At 41.6% G+C, this 17,624-nt stretch overlaps 1 protein-coding gene across 1 annotated transcript in view; it reads left to right on the top strand.

The window, feature by feature from the left end:
• The window catches only part of Col9a1 (collagen type IX alpha 1 chain), an 80,342-nt gene extending 64,830 nt beyond the window's left edge, over positions 1 to 15,512 (top strand). The window contains exons 36-38 of the mRNA XM_041656223.1: positions 755 to 943; positions 6,745 to 6,822; positions 15,275 to 15,512. Of these exons, the coding sequence (XP_041512157.1) occupies positions 755 to 943; positions 6,745 to 6,822; positions 15,275 to 15,459 (452 nt within the window). The 3' untranslated portion in view covers positions 15,460 to 15,512. The remainder of the gene's footprint in view (positions 1 to 754; positions 944 to 6,744; positions 6,823 to 15,274) is intronic.
• Positions 15,513 to 17,624: the final 2,112 nt, after the last annotated feature.

The raw sequence follows: 17,624 nt of genomic DNA, 5'->3' as shown, positions 1-17,624 counted from the left end.
AATTATAATTTTATGTTTATAAATTAAGAAATTCAAAATAGTCATACTTAAGTAATTTTTAAATTGTTGGATCAAAATGTGTTTTTAGTTCCTGTTTTTTTTTTTTTTATTTACCCTAAAGCTTTAAAAACAATATTGCACTAGAATACTTGCCTCAGCATTTTAATGGGGTGGATTTTCTTGCCTTCCACAGCTTTGGAAGCTGATTCTGAATGTATGTAAGAAGCCCACAGAGTTATTAATTTTTAAGACAAACTGTGACTATTTTCAAGGAAGGTTATTTTTAATGATTGTTACCTACTCCAAACATGAAAACAAACTGGAGGGGAAAGAATTATTAGAAGCCACGAATTCTCATGATATTTCAGATTATAGAATTGCTTTGAACCAAAAAAGCTTTTAGTTTCGATGATCGATCTCAAAGAGTGTCTGAACCTTAATTTTGAGCTATGCTTCGGTTTTGTTTTGTTTTGTTTTTTTAAAGCTCCGAGACAACATTTCCACCCATGCATGATAAAAAACTCAATTTCTTCGCATCCTGGGGTTTCACCGAGTACCAGATAGGATTCTGGTGTCTTTCTCAAGGTTCTGGATCACCACTCCTCTCAAAACCCCCTCACCCCGAGTTGTCTCAAAATAGCTGTGCCAGATAGATCCAGGGCAAGCTCAGGAAAGGTCGCTGGGGATGTTATCCTCTTCTCCTGGGCCAATCGTTGTGTTTGTGACCTGCAGTCTTTTTTTTATTATCTTTCAGAGCATTTTGCTGAAATGGCTGCTAGTCTCAAGAGACCAGATGCAGGAGCCTCAGGTCTTCCTGGGAGGCCTGGTCCCCCTGGGCCTCCAGGCCCCCCTGGAGAGAATGGTTTCCCGGGTCAAATGGGAATTCGTGGTCTCCCTGGCATTAAGGGCCCCCCTGGCGCTCTTGGGTTAAGAGGACCTAAAGGTAAGTTTTATCTTATTTTCAATTACGTGTATGTGTCTGAATATGGGGGTTCCCATGGAGGCCAAAGAGTGCATCAGACACCCTGGAGTTGGGGTTGTAGGGACGTTTGTGAGGTGCCCAGTGTGGGTTATGGGAACTAAACTCGCGTCTTTCCCAAGAGCAGTGTATTCTTTCCAGCGGCGGAACCCTCTCTGCAGCCCCAAAGTAAGCTATTCTGCCCAGGCGCAAGACACCCTTGCTGCCCATTTTCTTTAGATGTTTGATCTGCACCCAAACTCACAGACTCAGAAAACTCCGAGACTCTAAAGTCGTTGTAGGGATTTCTTAATATAGCATCTAGTCTAAGGATGTCGGGTGTCTGTTAACCTAACAAAGGCGCAGGATATGTGATGGTGTCGCGGATTAGCGCTGTTCCCCTCCTCTTTGAAGAGTTAGTCTGGTACCTTCATTCTTGATGGGCTTTTATTTTCAGCCTCAGGGTGCAATCTAACTTGCTTCTTTCCTTAATCTAAAAGCAAGCCAAGTGCTTGTAGCCAGGAAATGTTGCAAAAACAAAACACAGTTTTGTGAGCAGGTAAGACATTCGTAGAGCTGACAGAAAGACAGGGTGCCTCAGACAGCCTTTGCTAGTGGAGGTATGGGAGCCGAGGTGTGTATGGATAATTTATGGAGAATTAAGTAAATCGAGGAATTTCTGTGCTGTGACCAGTTGCTGACAGCTCTCCAGGGAACTTCAAAAGGATGTGACATAAAAAAACAAGAGCCCCCCACATTATTTTTAACATTGTGATGCTCCAATTAGGGGCAAATATTACGCTGTGAAGGGTCAGAGGGCAAGTCAGCTGCCTCTTCGGATCTATAAATGAGTTGCTGATGTGGTTGGCTAACTGCACCCCCAGTTGGAACAATTCGTTTAATTACTTTTTTGGCAGGTGCAGAGCTGTGTGTTAAAAATGGACTCTAATTGGGACGCTTGTAAGTCTGGAGAGATGAGGGAAAACACAGAGCGCTCTGTTCTTCTCAGAAAGTGTCCGGTGCTTATGCATCTTTGTCCTTTTTTGCACTAGCTCAGGACTCTGTTGCCAGATGAATCTTGTGGGCAGTCCCATCCACCCTGAAGACCATGGCTTGGGTGGGTTATTGGGTTAGTTGGACCGGTTGGACCACAGGCATCAATGCAGCCTTCCCCGACTTCACATGCAGTCAGCTTTCCCTGAGTGTCAAGAACAGCCATGTGAAAGGCTCCTGAAACCTTATGAAGGTCTCCAGTTCTCTGCCCCACCCCAGACACACTGAATCAGAAACTCAGGAGGGAGCCTAGTACTTGGACTCAACAGAGTCTCAGAAGATCTGATGTGGTCAAACATCAGTGTACCGTTCAAGTTCCTTAAATGGTCTAGGGAAATTAATCACAGAAACAGAAAACTCACATCCCTGTTCTCTTTAGCAAATCAGTGATTGGTTCAGATCTTGACTTTGTGCTAGTACCAAACTTTCCTCTAGGCAGCTTATGGAGCCCCCTCCTCCAGTCTGGGCTGCATGAGGAATGTCCCTGGGAATTTTACAAGCAGTCCAGCAGCAATTCCCCTTCCAGACTCTCAGGATCAGATCTGGGCTTTGGGGGTTTACGATGCCCTCGCGGTGGTCTTAACTGTAGCCAGCATTTTTGTTTTTTTTTCTTTTCTTTTCCTTTTTAAAAAAAAATTATTTATTTATTTATTTATTTATTTATTTATTATGTATACAATATTCTGTCTGCATGTATGTCTGCAGGCCAGAAGAGGGCACCAGACCTCATTACAGATGGTTGTGAGCCACCATGTGGTTGCTGGGAATTGAACTCAGGACCTTTAGGAAGAGCAGGCAGTGCTCTTAACCTCTGAGCCATCTCTCCAGCCCATACATTTTTGAAGTGCTTTCTGGAGGAGCTTTTGGCTGCATGGGACAGCGGCTGTGTGGAGCAGGTTTGGCTCTAGCAGGAGAGCCTCATCTGAAAGGAAGAAAAGCACATTTCCAAATTTGGACCCCAAGAGAGGCCTCAAGCACGAGGCTCATTTTTCAGTCCCTGCTGGGTGACAGGGGTTTCTTCTTCTTTAGTGGCCACAGCACAGTCTACCATCCAGTCCTTCACTCCCAGCCTTCCACCCCTCCCTCCTTTGATTCCTTTAAATTAGAATTTTCTAAGGTTTACTTCTGAAATCTGGGGTGGAGGCAGGCAGGGTAGGTGGATTTCATTACCAGCACTACAACTAATTAAAAAATACACAATTCTAGGTAACTGACCTTAACCTTACTCCACCACATATAGGACAGTAATATTTAATGAAAAATATTTTATTCTACTAGTCAGAAGCTTACAGCTTAAAATTTCCCCAAGAAAATGCATTCTACTGTGTTGAAATTTGAATTTTGAGTCATTAGAGATGCTCTTCAGTCTGTCTGTCTCTTTTCCCCACTTTCATCTAAGAAGAGGAGATAACGTGAGACTCACTCTTTCATATAGTCACTTTGAATCTTTTCTCAGAGAAAGAAGGAAAGTAGGAAGCTACACTTATTATTAGGGCTTTTGATAACCCAGTCTATGTCTTAGTCATTGTTTTCCTCTTGACCCTGGAACATTTATATAAGAGCTCGTCACCTTCCCCAAGTGTCCCTTCCCCACCAATGTAGACTGACATCTCCGTCCACATGGGTAGTTCTCCCTGACACCATAATACGTGTAACTGCACACATGCAGGACCAGTGTCCATGCGGCATGCACCGTTGTACGCATGGCGGGGCCGAAGAGTGACAGCAGAGCGGCCTTCTGCTCAGTTTGCTTAATGTTTTATTCGTCTTTCTGCCCATAAATCTCATTTGTAAATGTTCACAATTAGGATTAATTTTTAAGCTCCTTTGAATAAAGGCTGTGCATTTTTAGACATTTCAGTGTGAGCCAAGCAGATGTGACAGCATGGAAGGGAAGGTGTGAGAAAATACATGTTGGAACGGTGATTCATACGTTTACTCTATTAATCCGCTCTTGGGGGCGGACGTGCAGAACATCAGTTAGAGCTTGTAAGTAATGAAGGTGACGTAAACAGCATCCAGAAAGCTCAGCATCCTGCTTTTCCTCTCAGCCTGGCTCTCACTTCATACTCCACCTAAGGCTTTCTCGTGTGTGTGTGTGTATATATATATATATATATATATATATATATATATATATATTTTATTTACATGTGAAAACATTTTGCAGCCTTGTTTTGCAGTTGCCGAGCCCCCAATTTCGACTGTCTCATAAATGCCTTGTGCACATTTGGTTGCCACCCGCAGGATATCCCCAATCAACTCCAAGTTAGGAAGTGAAAGACACTTGCGATAGCACGCTTTAATTTTTAAATTAAGTTTGCTTTTGATAATATTACATTTACACCGTTTAAAAAGTTAAATGCGAGAAAGGAGTTTAGTAAGGACTTTCTCCCACAAGCTTCCTATCTGCTTAGTTTCCTTTGAGGACTTTTTCTTATGATAAAGAAACCCATAGAGCCCTACAAGTGATGCTGTAGAAATCTGGGGACGGAGCTTTGTCTGCCCCCTTATGAACAGAGCCACATTGTCCTTCGGTAAGCAATCCGGATTTCATTTGTTTTTCATTTAACAATATGTCCAGGAGACCACGCCAAAGAGTTTCCTGTGATTTCCCCAGATGTGCAGCTGTCTGTTCTGTGGCCGTAACTCAGTGTTTACCTTTAATGATCCTTTTGACAGTTTCTAGTCTGCCGTTGCTGTAGCAATGTGGAGCGCACAGCAGCACACACATCTCATCTTGGTCCAAAATATTAACACGGACTTCATTGCTGCTTCTAATTCCAACTCCATTCCAAAGTATTTTGCTGTTCTGAGAGTAAAGGTCTGGAAGGAGAATTCCTGGGCAGCACGGAGCTCCATTTTTAATTTGATTGTTGTTGTCATAACCTTCCAATGAGCTCATGCCTAGTTGCACTTTCCTAAGCAATACACAGTTCTTTGTTTCTCTATAATCTCAATATGTTTGCATAACCATAGAACTTTTGCTAATTTTATAGGATAAGCATCTCTGTTCCTTTCTAATTTGTGCTTATCTGGAAGCAAACCCAGGGGCTCTCTCATCTATGCGACAGCCCTTTCTGTTTTCTTTTCATGGCTGCCTAATCATGTGTTGCGGGAGGTCCTTTCACTCCTTCAGCCAATAGCCGCTGAGATACCACACGGTCCTTCCGCTCCTCCAGCCAATAATCATGCAGTTTGCTCATCCTTTTAAAATTAATTTTTCACTGCTTGTGTGTGTATGTGTGCCTGGTTGGGCATATGTGCACCATGTATGTGCAGGTGCCTGTGGGGTCCACAGGGGGTGCTCGATCTCCTGGAAATGGAGGTACAGTGAGTCACCTGATGTGGTTCGAGGAACCGAGCCTGAGTCCTCTGTAAGAACACAGTGCCCTTAACCACTGAGCCATGTTCCCAGCCCCGTGTTTTCCCATGGTTCCTAGACATTTGATCACTTTGTGATTTATCCTGTCGTTTGATAGATGTTTAGCTGTAACTTCTTTTCCTCGTGGGCTCCTCACTTTTTCTAAGCATTTGATAACTCGCTAATGCTTTCCACTTGAGATGTCACCTTCGTGGCTGGAAGGTGGTTCAGAAGTTAGGAGCACTTGCTGCTCTTGCAGAGGACCCAAACCCACGACTGTTCTAAGCACCCACATCAGAGCACTAGCACAAATCTTTATCCCCAGTTTGAGGGGACTCTATGCCTTCTTCTGGTGTTTGCAAGCAACTCACACACATGTGCCCATGCACACACACACAAAAACAGACAGAAAACACAATGAAAGTAATTTTAAAATAAAAGATGCCATCTTTGTTATAAACCAAATTTCTCATACATATTTGTATCTATTAGGACCTTGTGCCTCGTGGATGAGAACTACATCATTATGATAGGTTTAATTACTGGTGGGATTAAGTCCTTGGTACTACTTTCCTTGGGTGAACTTTATGGCTATTCCAACCTACGTGATTTTTAAAATATAAGACAGGATTATCTTCTCTGGTTTAGTGCACTTTAAAAAAAAGGGGGTTGTAATCAGTATTCCGCTTAGGGAGAAGGATGACGCTGTATTGGGCTGTCAGTCCACTCCAGGATGGTTTCCAAGCCTTTTCACGTGCATTAGAAATGCTCAATTTCTTTCACATGTTACTCGAACATTTCCATTAAGCGCATGTCTAGTTGTTGAGTATTTTAATTGCTGCTATAAATAGCCTCTGCCATTTCTCATAACCGATGGCTCTTTGTATATGTGAAAACGATTGATTTCGGGGTATTAATTTTGTATCCTGCTAGATGACTGAATTCACTTATTGCTTGCAGTGGTTTTGAGCCAATTCTCATCTTTAAAATATATGTTCCCATTATTTAAAAATAGAAATGGTTTTAATTCTCCAAACCAAATGATGTCCAATAGTGGCAAAAGAATATTCTCACTCTTCCTGGGTAAGGGTCACCGTCAAGGGTTATGCTTACAGATTGAGACAGATTTGATCATATCAAGGAAGGATCCATTGATTCTCGCCTTATCAAGTGTTTTACTGAAAATGAACATCCAGTTTTGTGAAACAGTCATTTCAGGGGCTACAGATCAATCCTTTGTTTGTTTGTTTCTTCTTTGGTCTGTTGATATGCTTTTGGCCTTGCCTCATGAGTTTGTGTTTCTTTCAAAGTTTAAAATACAGAAATTTATTGATATATTGAAACGTAACATTTCTGTAATGAAATGCAGGTGACTTGGGAGAGAAAGGAGAACGTGGCCCTCCAGGAAGAGGTCCGAAGGGTTTGCCTGGAGCTATAGGTCTCCCAGGTAAGTGAGTTCTGCGGTAGAAGGAAGGGAGGAAGTATGTGCGTGCGTGGAACATTTTAAAGGAAGTGCTGCTCAGTCACTAAAGCTTATCAAGTACCATCATGGTGGGCACCGAGTTTTCACAACTGACTCTAATGAAGAAGTAAGTGATTTGTAAATCAGGTCTGCTGCGGTCTGCATTCCTTGCCAGCAGATAGATATCAAGGCTTGAACTATTAATTTCTTAAAGGAAACTATTATTTCCTTTAAAGGAAAATAGTATCAAGGTCCATTCTCACTCCACTTATTAAAAAAATTTGCAATGAGTGCAATTGTATCCATGTCTAGCCCAGGTGACCATTTATTTTATTATAATTATTAATCATTACTATTAGTTGGTGGTCATGGGAATCAAGCCCAGGGCCTGGCACACACGAGGCAGGTGTGCTACCATCACACTACAACACTAACCCTGACATTTTACAAAATCCAGAGCAGTCGTTAAAGGAATCCAAGTTCTCAGTTACTCACGTGGTACGTGTAGTAACTGAAATTTTATTTTAAAAGCTTTCCTTTCAGATACCCAGACCCTCCAAAAATCCACCCTGCCCCAAACAAACATTGAGGGAATTCATCTCATAGCTGCAAAGAACTCCACGCAGGAGCAGGTCAGAGCTGTGTGGGCCAAGGTGACAGAGCAGCTTCTGTGAGCAGCAGAATCCTCTCCCTGGGCGCTCTGTGTTCTCTTTCCACATGTGGTGTTGGGGTCTGGCCTGAAATGGACTCGTCTACTGGGGAGGTGACTTGTAAACCCAGCTACTGAAGGAGCTCTGTGGACCCAAGGCCTGGCTCAGCTAAGCAGTGGGTAGGATGTGCAAGCTGCCCCCTCCTGACAGCTGAGGCACAGCTGGGGAAGGTTTGGAATCTAGTTGAGGGCAGTTAGGGACAGAGAGGCGGGAGGGAGAGAAAAGAAAGTAAGGTGTGGCTTGTTTCAATCACGGATTTGGAAAACTTGGTTTCGAGAAATTTAGGAGAAGAAATTACCATTTTATAATTCTGCCAGAGGTTACATATTTAATCATGGCTATAATTATAAAATTATGACAAAAAATAAAAAAATCCTTGCTTTCCAATTATCTATTTCATTGCTCTCGGGAATTGCTTTCTTATTAAAATTTTGGAGGGGGACTGAATTTGGACAGAGCTCAAACGCTGCCAATCTAAAACTGTGATTTATGAGCCTGTCCAGATATTTTCATAAATGAATATTTTTTATGGTTGGGTAAAAGAAAAAATCTAGCTGGACTTTGAAGTATCAAGAAAAAGACTTTAGCAGACAATAAAATGTGGGTTTGTTGATGGCTGAGACAGAGAGAGAGGAAAACAGTTCGCACTATGAGTACCCCCCTTTGACACTGAGCATCATATGGGGCTTTTTTTTCTTTCTTTTTTTTTTTACATGGGTCATCTCTCCCTTCCTTCCATCTTTTTCACACTGATTCTCTCCTTTCTCCATCTCCCGCATCCTCCATCTCCCGCATCCTCCATCTCCCGCATCCTCCATCTCCTTTCTCCTTATCCTTCATGTATACTTTCATCTCAGTTTCCTTTGGGGGAAGGCTTTGTTACTTTGATGAGACAATGACATCATTGGGTGAATTTTGAACTTCAGATTAATTTTCAAAAATATAGGCTAAACTTCCAAATCATGGTCACTGGAGAAGGATGTTCTGCTGCAGGTTGCTTCTCCATGGGTTTCAGTAGACTATAGGGTTAGCATTTACCACTCCCCAGGGTGCATGTTCAGGCCTGTGCTTTTCAGACAGGTTCACATTCTCTTCTTTGCACCGTGACTATATTTGCCTAATTGGGTCAGACACGTCCCTGACAAGGGGTTTCCTGCCTGAAAGCTTAGGCCCTACCATCTAGAAACCCGGGTTCAAATCAGGCCACGGTCCTTTCTTCACCTTATGGCCTTGGGCCAATTAGTTTCTCTCTGTGCCTCAGTTTACTTGTTTACAAAATGCCAGGGAGGTCATTCTGAGCGTGTAATCTTGAGAATCACCAACAGGCAGTCACGTAAAGTGTTTAGGACAGTTTCTGACATGACAGTTACCACGGAATGTGGCCTATTAGTTCAGTTTTGCTTTTGACATTGACGAGGGGAGCTAAGGGCAAAGCAGAAACTTAGTGGAGCCCTTACAGCCCAGCGTTTACTCCTGCTGCCCTTAGTGGGCAGCAACAGGGAAGCTTGCTCTTCATTGGCCCTCCTCCCGAGGCACCGGCCTTCCTTCATGTCATGACTGTGGAGACCTGGTCGCTATGGTCATTCCACTGCTTAACTGTCCAACAAGTGGATGAAATTTTAAAAACGAATTTCCTAATAGAACTTAGAATGTGGTTTTGTGGTACTTTCCAAATATAATGCTAGTAATAGCATTCTGCGCAGGAACTTGTTGCCAATCTTCTATGTAAATACACATTTTACCTGAAAGTAATATTGGCCTCACCCTTTTTAAAGTTTTACCTTTTAAAACTTTGAACACATTTCAATTAAAATCTACTTAGTATCACTTTCTTTATACCACTTAAGCTCTAATTTTTAAATTTCATTTTTAAAATATGTTTTAAATTGAATTAGAATTACCTCGTTTTCCCCCTTCCTTTTCTCCTTCCAACCTCCCCGAGTGCTCTCTGTCTAATCCCTGCATGTCCACCTTGATTATCATTGATAGCCTCTTTTTCTTTATGATTGTTATACACACTCACATATACATGTATATGTATGTACATGTTAATGCAATCTGCCAAGTCTGTTGGTGTTGGTATATATATTCATGTATATATATATTCATATATATGGTTTAAGGGCTAACTAGTTTGCATTGGACAACCCATAAGGGGCTCATCAGAGGGAGAGGGTAATCCCCTCATTTGTTAATTGCCTATAGTTTTTTTTATCTAGGCTTGAGACCCTGAAAAATCCCCCCCTCCACATTAATATTCCATTGTCATTGCCATGGCTCCAGTCTTGTTTAGTAGCCATCTCCAGGAGACAGTTTCCCAGGAGACTTCCTGGTGTTTTAGCTCTTATGGTCTTTCCACACTTTCTTCCTCTGTGTCCCTGAGCCATATAGATCAGGAGCTGTAATGTAGATGTGTTCCTTGGGGCCGGGATTCCCACGATCAATTTTCTGTGCCTTGTGTCCAGTTGTGGTTTTCTGGTTATCTCTATTGTTGAGTTTGGTATTTAAATCCAATGGAGTGGGAAAAGATCATTTCATCATTTTTTGTGCAAACATACCTAGCATTTAAACACTGTAATGAGTACCTTTAATAGCTATCGGTTGTTAGAATCCCTGTCATCTTTCTGTGCTGTTTCTGCTCTGTCTCCCTTCCCAGCGACATCTCTCTGTTCAGTGGTAAGCATTACATGCTCTGGGATTTTTGGGTGACATTGCTTATTATAGACCAGATGTCATCATTGTAATGTTGATTATCATTTTTGGCTATTGTACCTTGTTATTTAAAAGCAGACACGTGCTGTATAGTTTGTTAGTTGAACTAGAAGGGACAAACATTTAAGGACTATAGTCCCAGATGCAGGTTCCTAGGATTTGTGGTCCCTTTTCTTCCTTATTTCCAGTGACCACTGCTCTCAGTTCCTTCTTATGGAGCAGGATTCAGAACCACGCCCCCTATGGGTGTATCTAGGAGAATATATGCCATTGAGGAGACATGCAAAGCCCAAAGAGTAGGTCCTTGCTAATCCCCACGCTGAGAATTAACTGTAGTTAATCCTCTCTTTATTTTGGCCATACACAGACTGGCCCAGGTGTCACACACCCTGACAACGGTATCTCCGGTTGTAAGTGGTAGAGGGAAATATTTGTGTTTCCTGAGTCTAGGTTCATATAAAGCACAAAATGACAGGTTTTCCAGTGTGATTAGTTTGTCTTTGTCACCATAGTTACCCGATGCGGGCATATCCCCAACCTCTTATTTTTCCGCCTCTCTCCGAGAGCTGTGCAGATCTCATAAATAACCTCAGGGCCTTTAATCCCCCTCTTCTTCGTTCTCTCACCAGAGCTAGCTGGAGCTGGTGCTGAGTTAGGTCATCTCATTAAGGGACATCCTCGCACGCCTGCTGCCACTGAACTGCTCATGTGTGACCAGTAACTCAGCACTCAGAGCTTTCCAAGGAAAAATATTTAATAATAAATCCTGACTTCTCTGTGCATTCAAACTCACCAGGGAAAGGAATAAATTAAATAAAGAATCTTGTGAAATAGCACAGAAGTAAGCTCCACATAGAAAAAAAAAATGTAACTTTGGGGCAAATCCCCAAAGATTAAATAGTCATTCCATTCATCATCAGATCGCCTACTTAACGCTGACAATTGTCTGTGTGTCTTTTCCCTTCATTTGTGTGTATACCTTATTTTATTTTGTAAGGCATTAGGGGAACGGGCTTGTCTCCATCAGTGTAACACGCCTGCCCCCTAGTGTCAGGAAAACTTTTGGCAGTGTGGCCGTTGATGCTTCAGAAAGCCCTGTAGCCATTAGGTAGTTGGTGTGGTTAACAGGCCCACAGACTGGACAAGGAATTCGGCGGGCTCTCCAGACCCTAGTCTTCTCAGCACAGGCTGAACAAGGCATTCGGGGGGCTCTTCAGATCCTAGTCTTCTTAGCACAGGCTGGACAAGGCATTCGGGAGCTCTCCAGATTCTGGTCTTCTCAGCACACAGAGAGCTTCAGCTGGACACTGTAACGTAGCCTCTCAAGCTAGCATTTGCGCTGCTCTGTGAACAGTGGCAGTGAGTCCTCTCCAACTGGAATCCAATGTCACCCCAATATGAGGCTCCCTATCCGCTAGTCTAGAGCACCCTGGGGAGCAAGCTGTGGCTCTCAAGAAATTGATAAGCTATTATGGTAAGGCCATTACCTGACCTCCGGCATGAACACAGGACAAAACTCACTGAAGTAAGTTAGTTTCTTATGACAGAGACCTCAAATCGTAAATTTTTGTAATTGTGGCTCTTTTTTATTTCTTAGTCAAGTTAGACCCAACGAATTCACCACCAGCATCACCCCCACCACACATATAACCTCAGGAAAGTTGGTCAATCATTATTTATGGAAGGTTAGTTCACTTAGAGTAGGGTGAAGGGCCCTTATCGCTAACTACAATGTTTTCTAGATCAGCGACTTGGAGACTAGCCTTCTAACTCTGTTTCCATATGAGGGAGATGAGGTCAACCATGAGCACAGCATATGGCATGTGAGAGAAGGGCACTATGTGATGCTGGGGATGCTGGGGGTGCTGGGGATGCTGGCGATGATGCCATCATTCATAGCTACAAGGGTGTGCATTGCTGGTGCCCTTGCTGAAGGCTGACTGGGGCTAACTGGGGCTCTTCTAAGATGAGGCTAGGGTAGCAAGGGACAGTGTCACTGCCTCTACGTCAAAGGTTAAGAAGAAATTTGAATAAACTCAGCAAGTTAAAATAAAACAAAATAAAATGCCCATGTCCCTTCAAGTGTGATAGGTCCGAGCCAGGCATGGTAGCTCCTGCCTGAAATCCTAGCACTTGGGAGGCAGACGCAGGAATTGAAGGCCAGCCTGGGCTACGCAGTGAATGAGGCCAGCCTAGTCTACAGAGTAAGATCCTCACACTGCTCGCAGTGTGTTAGCTGGGAATATGTGAGTGAAAAATGGAAGAATCTTTCTGTTTTTGCTGTTGTTTATTTGTTTGAGCAGGGTCAGACTACACATTACTGACTAGCTTTGAATACTATATGTTGAGCATGCTGGCCTCGAACTCATAGAGATCCACCTGTCTCTGCCTCCCACGTGCTTGGATTAAAGGTATGTGCCACCACATCTGGCTGAACAAATTCCCTTAAAGGTGTGAGCCACCACATCTGGCTGAACAAATTCCCTTTAACTTAAGGTTTCAGGGAGGGGACTAGTTTACTAACATGAAAGAAAAGTTAGAACCAGTGTTCACACCCAAAATGGGAAGGTCTAATTTGAATCATGGCTGTTGTTTCCCTGTGGTAGCAGCTAGCAGGAGCAGGCCTGGGGCATCCATCCTCCATCTCCCACCCACTCACTGCCCTCTTGTGTTTCCCCAAACAGGCACAGAGCATTCGTCCTGTTGGTGGATGACGTTTGTTGCCAAGGATTCTTCTCTCTACAGGCTTATAGTTCTTGGCTTTGAGTGTGGGGGTCCTCTGTGACAGCCATTCAGCCATGCCTTTGCCTTCCAAAAACAGCTGCAGACAATATGTAAACAAATTGGCACTGCTGTTTCTAATACAGCCATTTTTACAAAGAAGATTTGGCATGTGAATTGAGGTAGCCTAAACTATGCTACCTGCCTAGAGTTGGCCTAATTTACACTCCTTGCCTAAAAGTTGGCTCTATCTATGCTGCCTGCCTTGCACCCATAGTCTTTAGACTTGAATTCTTCTTGTGAGCATGGTCATTTTCTCCTGATCTTGATCTGATTTCAAGATGAACTTGACATATCTAAGTGGGACATTCCTATTGATAAAGTACATGAAAATCACCTTTTGTATGTAGTTAGATGTGTCCTATTTTTTTGAGCTAAAAAAAAAGTCAACCTGACCTTCAGCTGTCTCTAATGTCAGGGGATAGATAGAGAGGTCTGTGCTACAGGAGCTGTTGTGACAGCCTTTTCTATAGAGGCTGTGGATGAGAAAAGCCTTTCTCCCATTAGAGAAAATGCGTAATCACCTGCTTCATCTTAACTTAGAGTTGGATAAAAGCCTATGAGATAATTTATTGGAAATAACACATTTCTGCTTAACTGCAGCCTTAAGATGCATAATTCAAAGATAATTATGCTCCCGTAAATCTTGCTAATGGTTTGCCCTCTAACATTGCTTCGTGCAGTGCTTGATGTAAAACACACAGAAGAATGAGATGTGTATAAAATAGGGTCTCCCACCCACCTTTACTTCAAAATATATGAGATCTGCAATAATCATTCCATTTATTATGACCAGGTCATTATAGTAGGATGTATGTAATTAGACCACTAAAACAGAAATAAAGACCAAAGACCCTGGAAAAAGCAGGAGAATACCTTTACCTACAAAAAAAAAATGTGCAATTGAATGTGAAGATTTGGCTTTCAACTTCTCCACAGAATGCCTACGATAAGAAAACTGAGACAGAATAAGGATCCCTGTAGCAAGACTGCCATAGCGAATGCAGTTGCTTCTACGCTGCTATCTTAGAATCACTTTTGGGATAATAGAATGAAAGCACTGTTGCTGCAAAGAGGGACACATTCAATAGAAAGTCCTCTTTGTTATGGGCACTCTGTCTCAGGAGGTGCCAAAATAAAAATGTCTACAAGAAACTCACTGTGGAGAAACTCATGTCGGGGTAAAATTATGGAATTTTGTAGGCAGCATGGTGTGATCTTCTAAAAGACATTAATAAATAATATTTGATATTTGAGACAGTCCCCCATTTAACTGATGCTGTCAATCACAGAATTTAATAACAAACACATCATCCCATTTTGTAGATGATGAAAGTTAGAGTTTTTTTTCTTTTACTGGTTCTCGTTGTTCATAGAGTTACAACTTAAAACCATTTGTCCTGAAAGTCTATGTTTATCTTTGTCTGGCTATGGATCCCTATTAGAAATTAGGGAAGCTGCTACTGCTCATAAATCAGCCCAGCATGTGTGATTCTGAGTCTTCCGGTAGCCAAGATGCAAAGTCAGGTGAAACCGACTTTAATAGTGCAGGTAGTCACTGACTTAAGGTAGTTAGGTTTTTCAGTGTTGTGAGGATATGAAGCGAGACAAATTTAGTAGAAACTTCACTTAAAAATTCTGAATTTTGATGTGTTTTGTGGAGTCAGTGATCTATAATATGATAGTCTCTCCTGATGCCAAACAAAGTTGGCTATGCACTCACTAATGTAAAGACCTGTACCTTGCAGTTTCTAGTCGTGATGCTTGAGAGCTTGGGTGCGATATTTACTTAACTGTGTTGTCAACATAGCCACATTATACACTGAGGGATGCCTGTGCCTTTTACTTAACCCACTAGCTTCAAAATATTATTGTGTCAGGTTTAAAATTTTGCTATAAAATATTTTACACCTTTTTCTGTTAAGCCTTCAAATTTCAGCTTTATTTTATACCTACAGTTCACCTCCGTCTGGGCCAATCACATTTCAGTAATCAGTAGCCATATATGGTCAGAGGCAGCCATGACGGAAATGTGAGAAACAGACACGGAAATCCCTTTCCGCCTTTTCCATGAAATCCACGTCCACCAATGGGGTTCCCCGTTTCATCCTTGTGCATGATCTCCAAGGGCATTGGCTAAGCATCTTGTTGCATGCACCCTGCTGGGCTGTATGGTCTAGCGTCCTCTGCTAATCGATAGTTTGTTCACACGTGTGGGTTTGTGTCTGTTTTAGGTGATCCCGGCCCTGCCAGCTACGGGAAAAATGGCCGAGATGGAGAACAAGGTCCTCCAGGAGTGGCAGGAATTCCTGGTGTGCCTGGGCCCCCAGGTCCCCCAGGCCCTCCTGGTTTCTGTGAGCCAGCTTCTTGCACCCTGCAGTCTGGTCAACGTGCCTTTAGCAAAGGGCCTGACAAGTGAAAGCCTTAGCGTTAGGGGTCCTCTTCACAAACCATGCCTTGGAGAGGAGCAGGGGGGAGAAAAACACCCAGAGCTGGGGCAATGACTAAAAGTTTCATCTTCAGCATGATTACACAAGTCCTACTTGACAATCAGATTTAGAAAAATGGTGCTATTCATTAAGTCTTGTTCCTTGTTTATGGAAGGAAGACTGGTGTGACATCAGACAAAAATCAAATTCAAATTCCCTTTAGCCGAATTTATAATCTTCTTCCAAGGATCTTGAACTTTAGTTTGTTATGGATAAATATGTGATTTATTGTGGGCCAGTGTGCCAACGAACATAATCAACTGTCCAGTTTACCTCAGTTGCTATCGTTATCTTCATTTCAATTCAGACACTGTTCTCAGATTATTAATTCAGTTATATTATTAATTCAGGTATTGCTAGAATAGTAAGGAAGAAACCCCACTACATTCAATAAAATTGGTGCTTAAATCTTTCTACGAGCTGTGTCATGGAAGTGATCTATTTACATCATACAGTGGTTTCTATCTTTATTCTGAATTTGTGACTTGTATGTACTGTACTCCAAACCTATTTGTATCTCCCACATCAAAGGAAAGAAGTAATTTTAATACCCTGACATACATACATTTTATTGTTGACATTATTTATTTAAAAATTTGAGGTAACATCTCTGGTTGTACCAAAGAACAAATAAACACAGTTTCATAACCTTTTGTATGTTTCTAAATGAGTAATTGTGTTAAAGGCAGTTAAAAGTTAATTGAATTTGTTTATATACATTAAAATTTTGACTTGTTGCTACTTCTAAAATCGTGTTTGTTTTACTGGTTTATTCCATCAAGAGAAATCTGAAAAGTTCCTACTAGCCCATAGAGTTACCCTGGGACAGATATTGTGTGTGTGTGTGTGTGTGTGCTGAGAAACTTAATAGATTTCTTCGAAATTCTAATGAAAACTATGACATCATTTCTCCTAGAAGAATGCACTTTGTGCCGTATTTCAGAGAGTTCATGGTGCCCTTTAATCTAGACTTGTTTGGTCTCTGGGTTAGTAGCATACCTTCATTTTAGAAGTTATTAGCTCCTTTTGGAAACCTCATTGATGCAAAAATGACTAACCTTCCACCACTTTTTATAAGCTTTACAAAGCAACTTATCCAAAGCACCACATATTTTTTTCTAAAGTGATAGTTTAGGGTTACATTATGGCAATTAAATACATGTGTATAATATATCATAATTAAATCAGGGCAATTCTCCTTTATAATTATTATTCTTCAACTATTATGCTATGTGTTGGGAATTGTGTGTTTTAGTCATTTGGAAATTCATCATAAATATTTTCAACCTGTAGTTGTGCTGATATGTCAAAGATGAACTATAAGTAATTCCTCCAGTCTGGGTTTTGGTGCCCTGTCCTAAAAATCTTCCTCTTCTGTCTCCTGTGATCCACACCCCAGTCTCCAGGGACAATTCCATTCTAGTTTCCATAGAACAGCAAGAATGTGTGGCATCTGTGTTTCCAAGTCACATGACCATCTCTACTTCCATCCATGTTCCTGTCAATAAGATACCATTGTTTTCGTGGCAGAACATACAAAGAAACATTTCTTTGTTAATTCATCCACTCAAGGGCACATTGGTTCCATAGTTTGGGTATTGCATAGTGCTGCAACAGACATAGAGTGTTTGTTACTAATAGACAGGAGTTTGTTGTTAAAATGATTTAATCGTCTTTGAACATATATACAAACATACAGTGGTTGAATTTCATGTTATTTGTACTTATAGGTTTATATATATTTTTGATTCCCATACTATTTTTCATAATGACTTTATTATAATCCTCCTAAGAGTTTGTAGGGCTTCTCTTTTCTCTACATACTTGCTAGCATTTGTTAGCGTTGGTTTTTATTATTGCCATCTAAGTAAAGCTGGATTGTGGCTTGTTTCACATTCTCTAATCATCACTGAGATCTTGTTTTATACGCTCATTGGTTATTTATATGTCTTGAAATTTTGAGAAATATCTGTATTTTTTGGCCATTTTACTACTGGATATTTTTCTTCTTCAGTTGAGTTTACTACATATTCGGGATCTCACTCATATACTGGAGAAACAGTTTGCTCATAGTGGACAATGAGGAATACTGAGA

The sequence above is a fragment of the Microtus oregoni genome, unplaced genomic scaffold, assembly GCF_018167655.1.
Source record: "Microtus oregoni isolate MIOR12 unplaced genomic scaffold, Mior012 000007F_ref0000211, whole genome shotgun sequence".
NCBI classification, from domain to species: domain Eukaryota; kingdom Metazoa; phylum Chordata; class Mammalia; order Rodentia; family Cricetidae; genus Microtus; species Microtus oregoni.
This window is presented reverse-complemented; position numbering and strand designations above follow the sequence as displayed.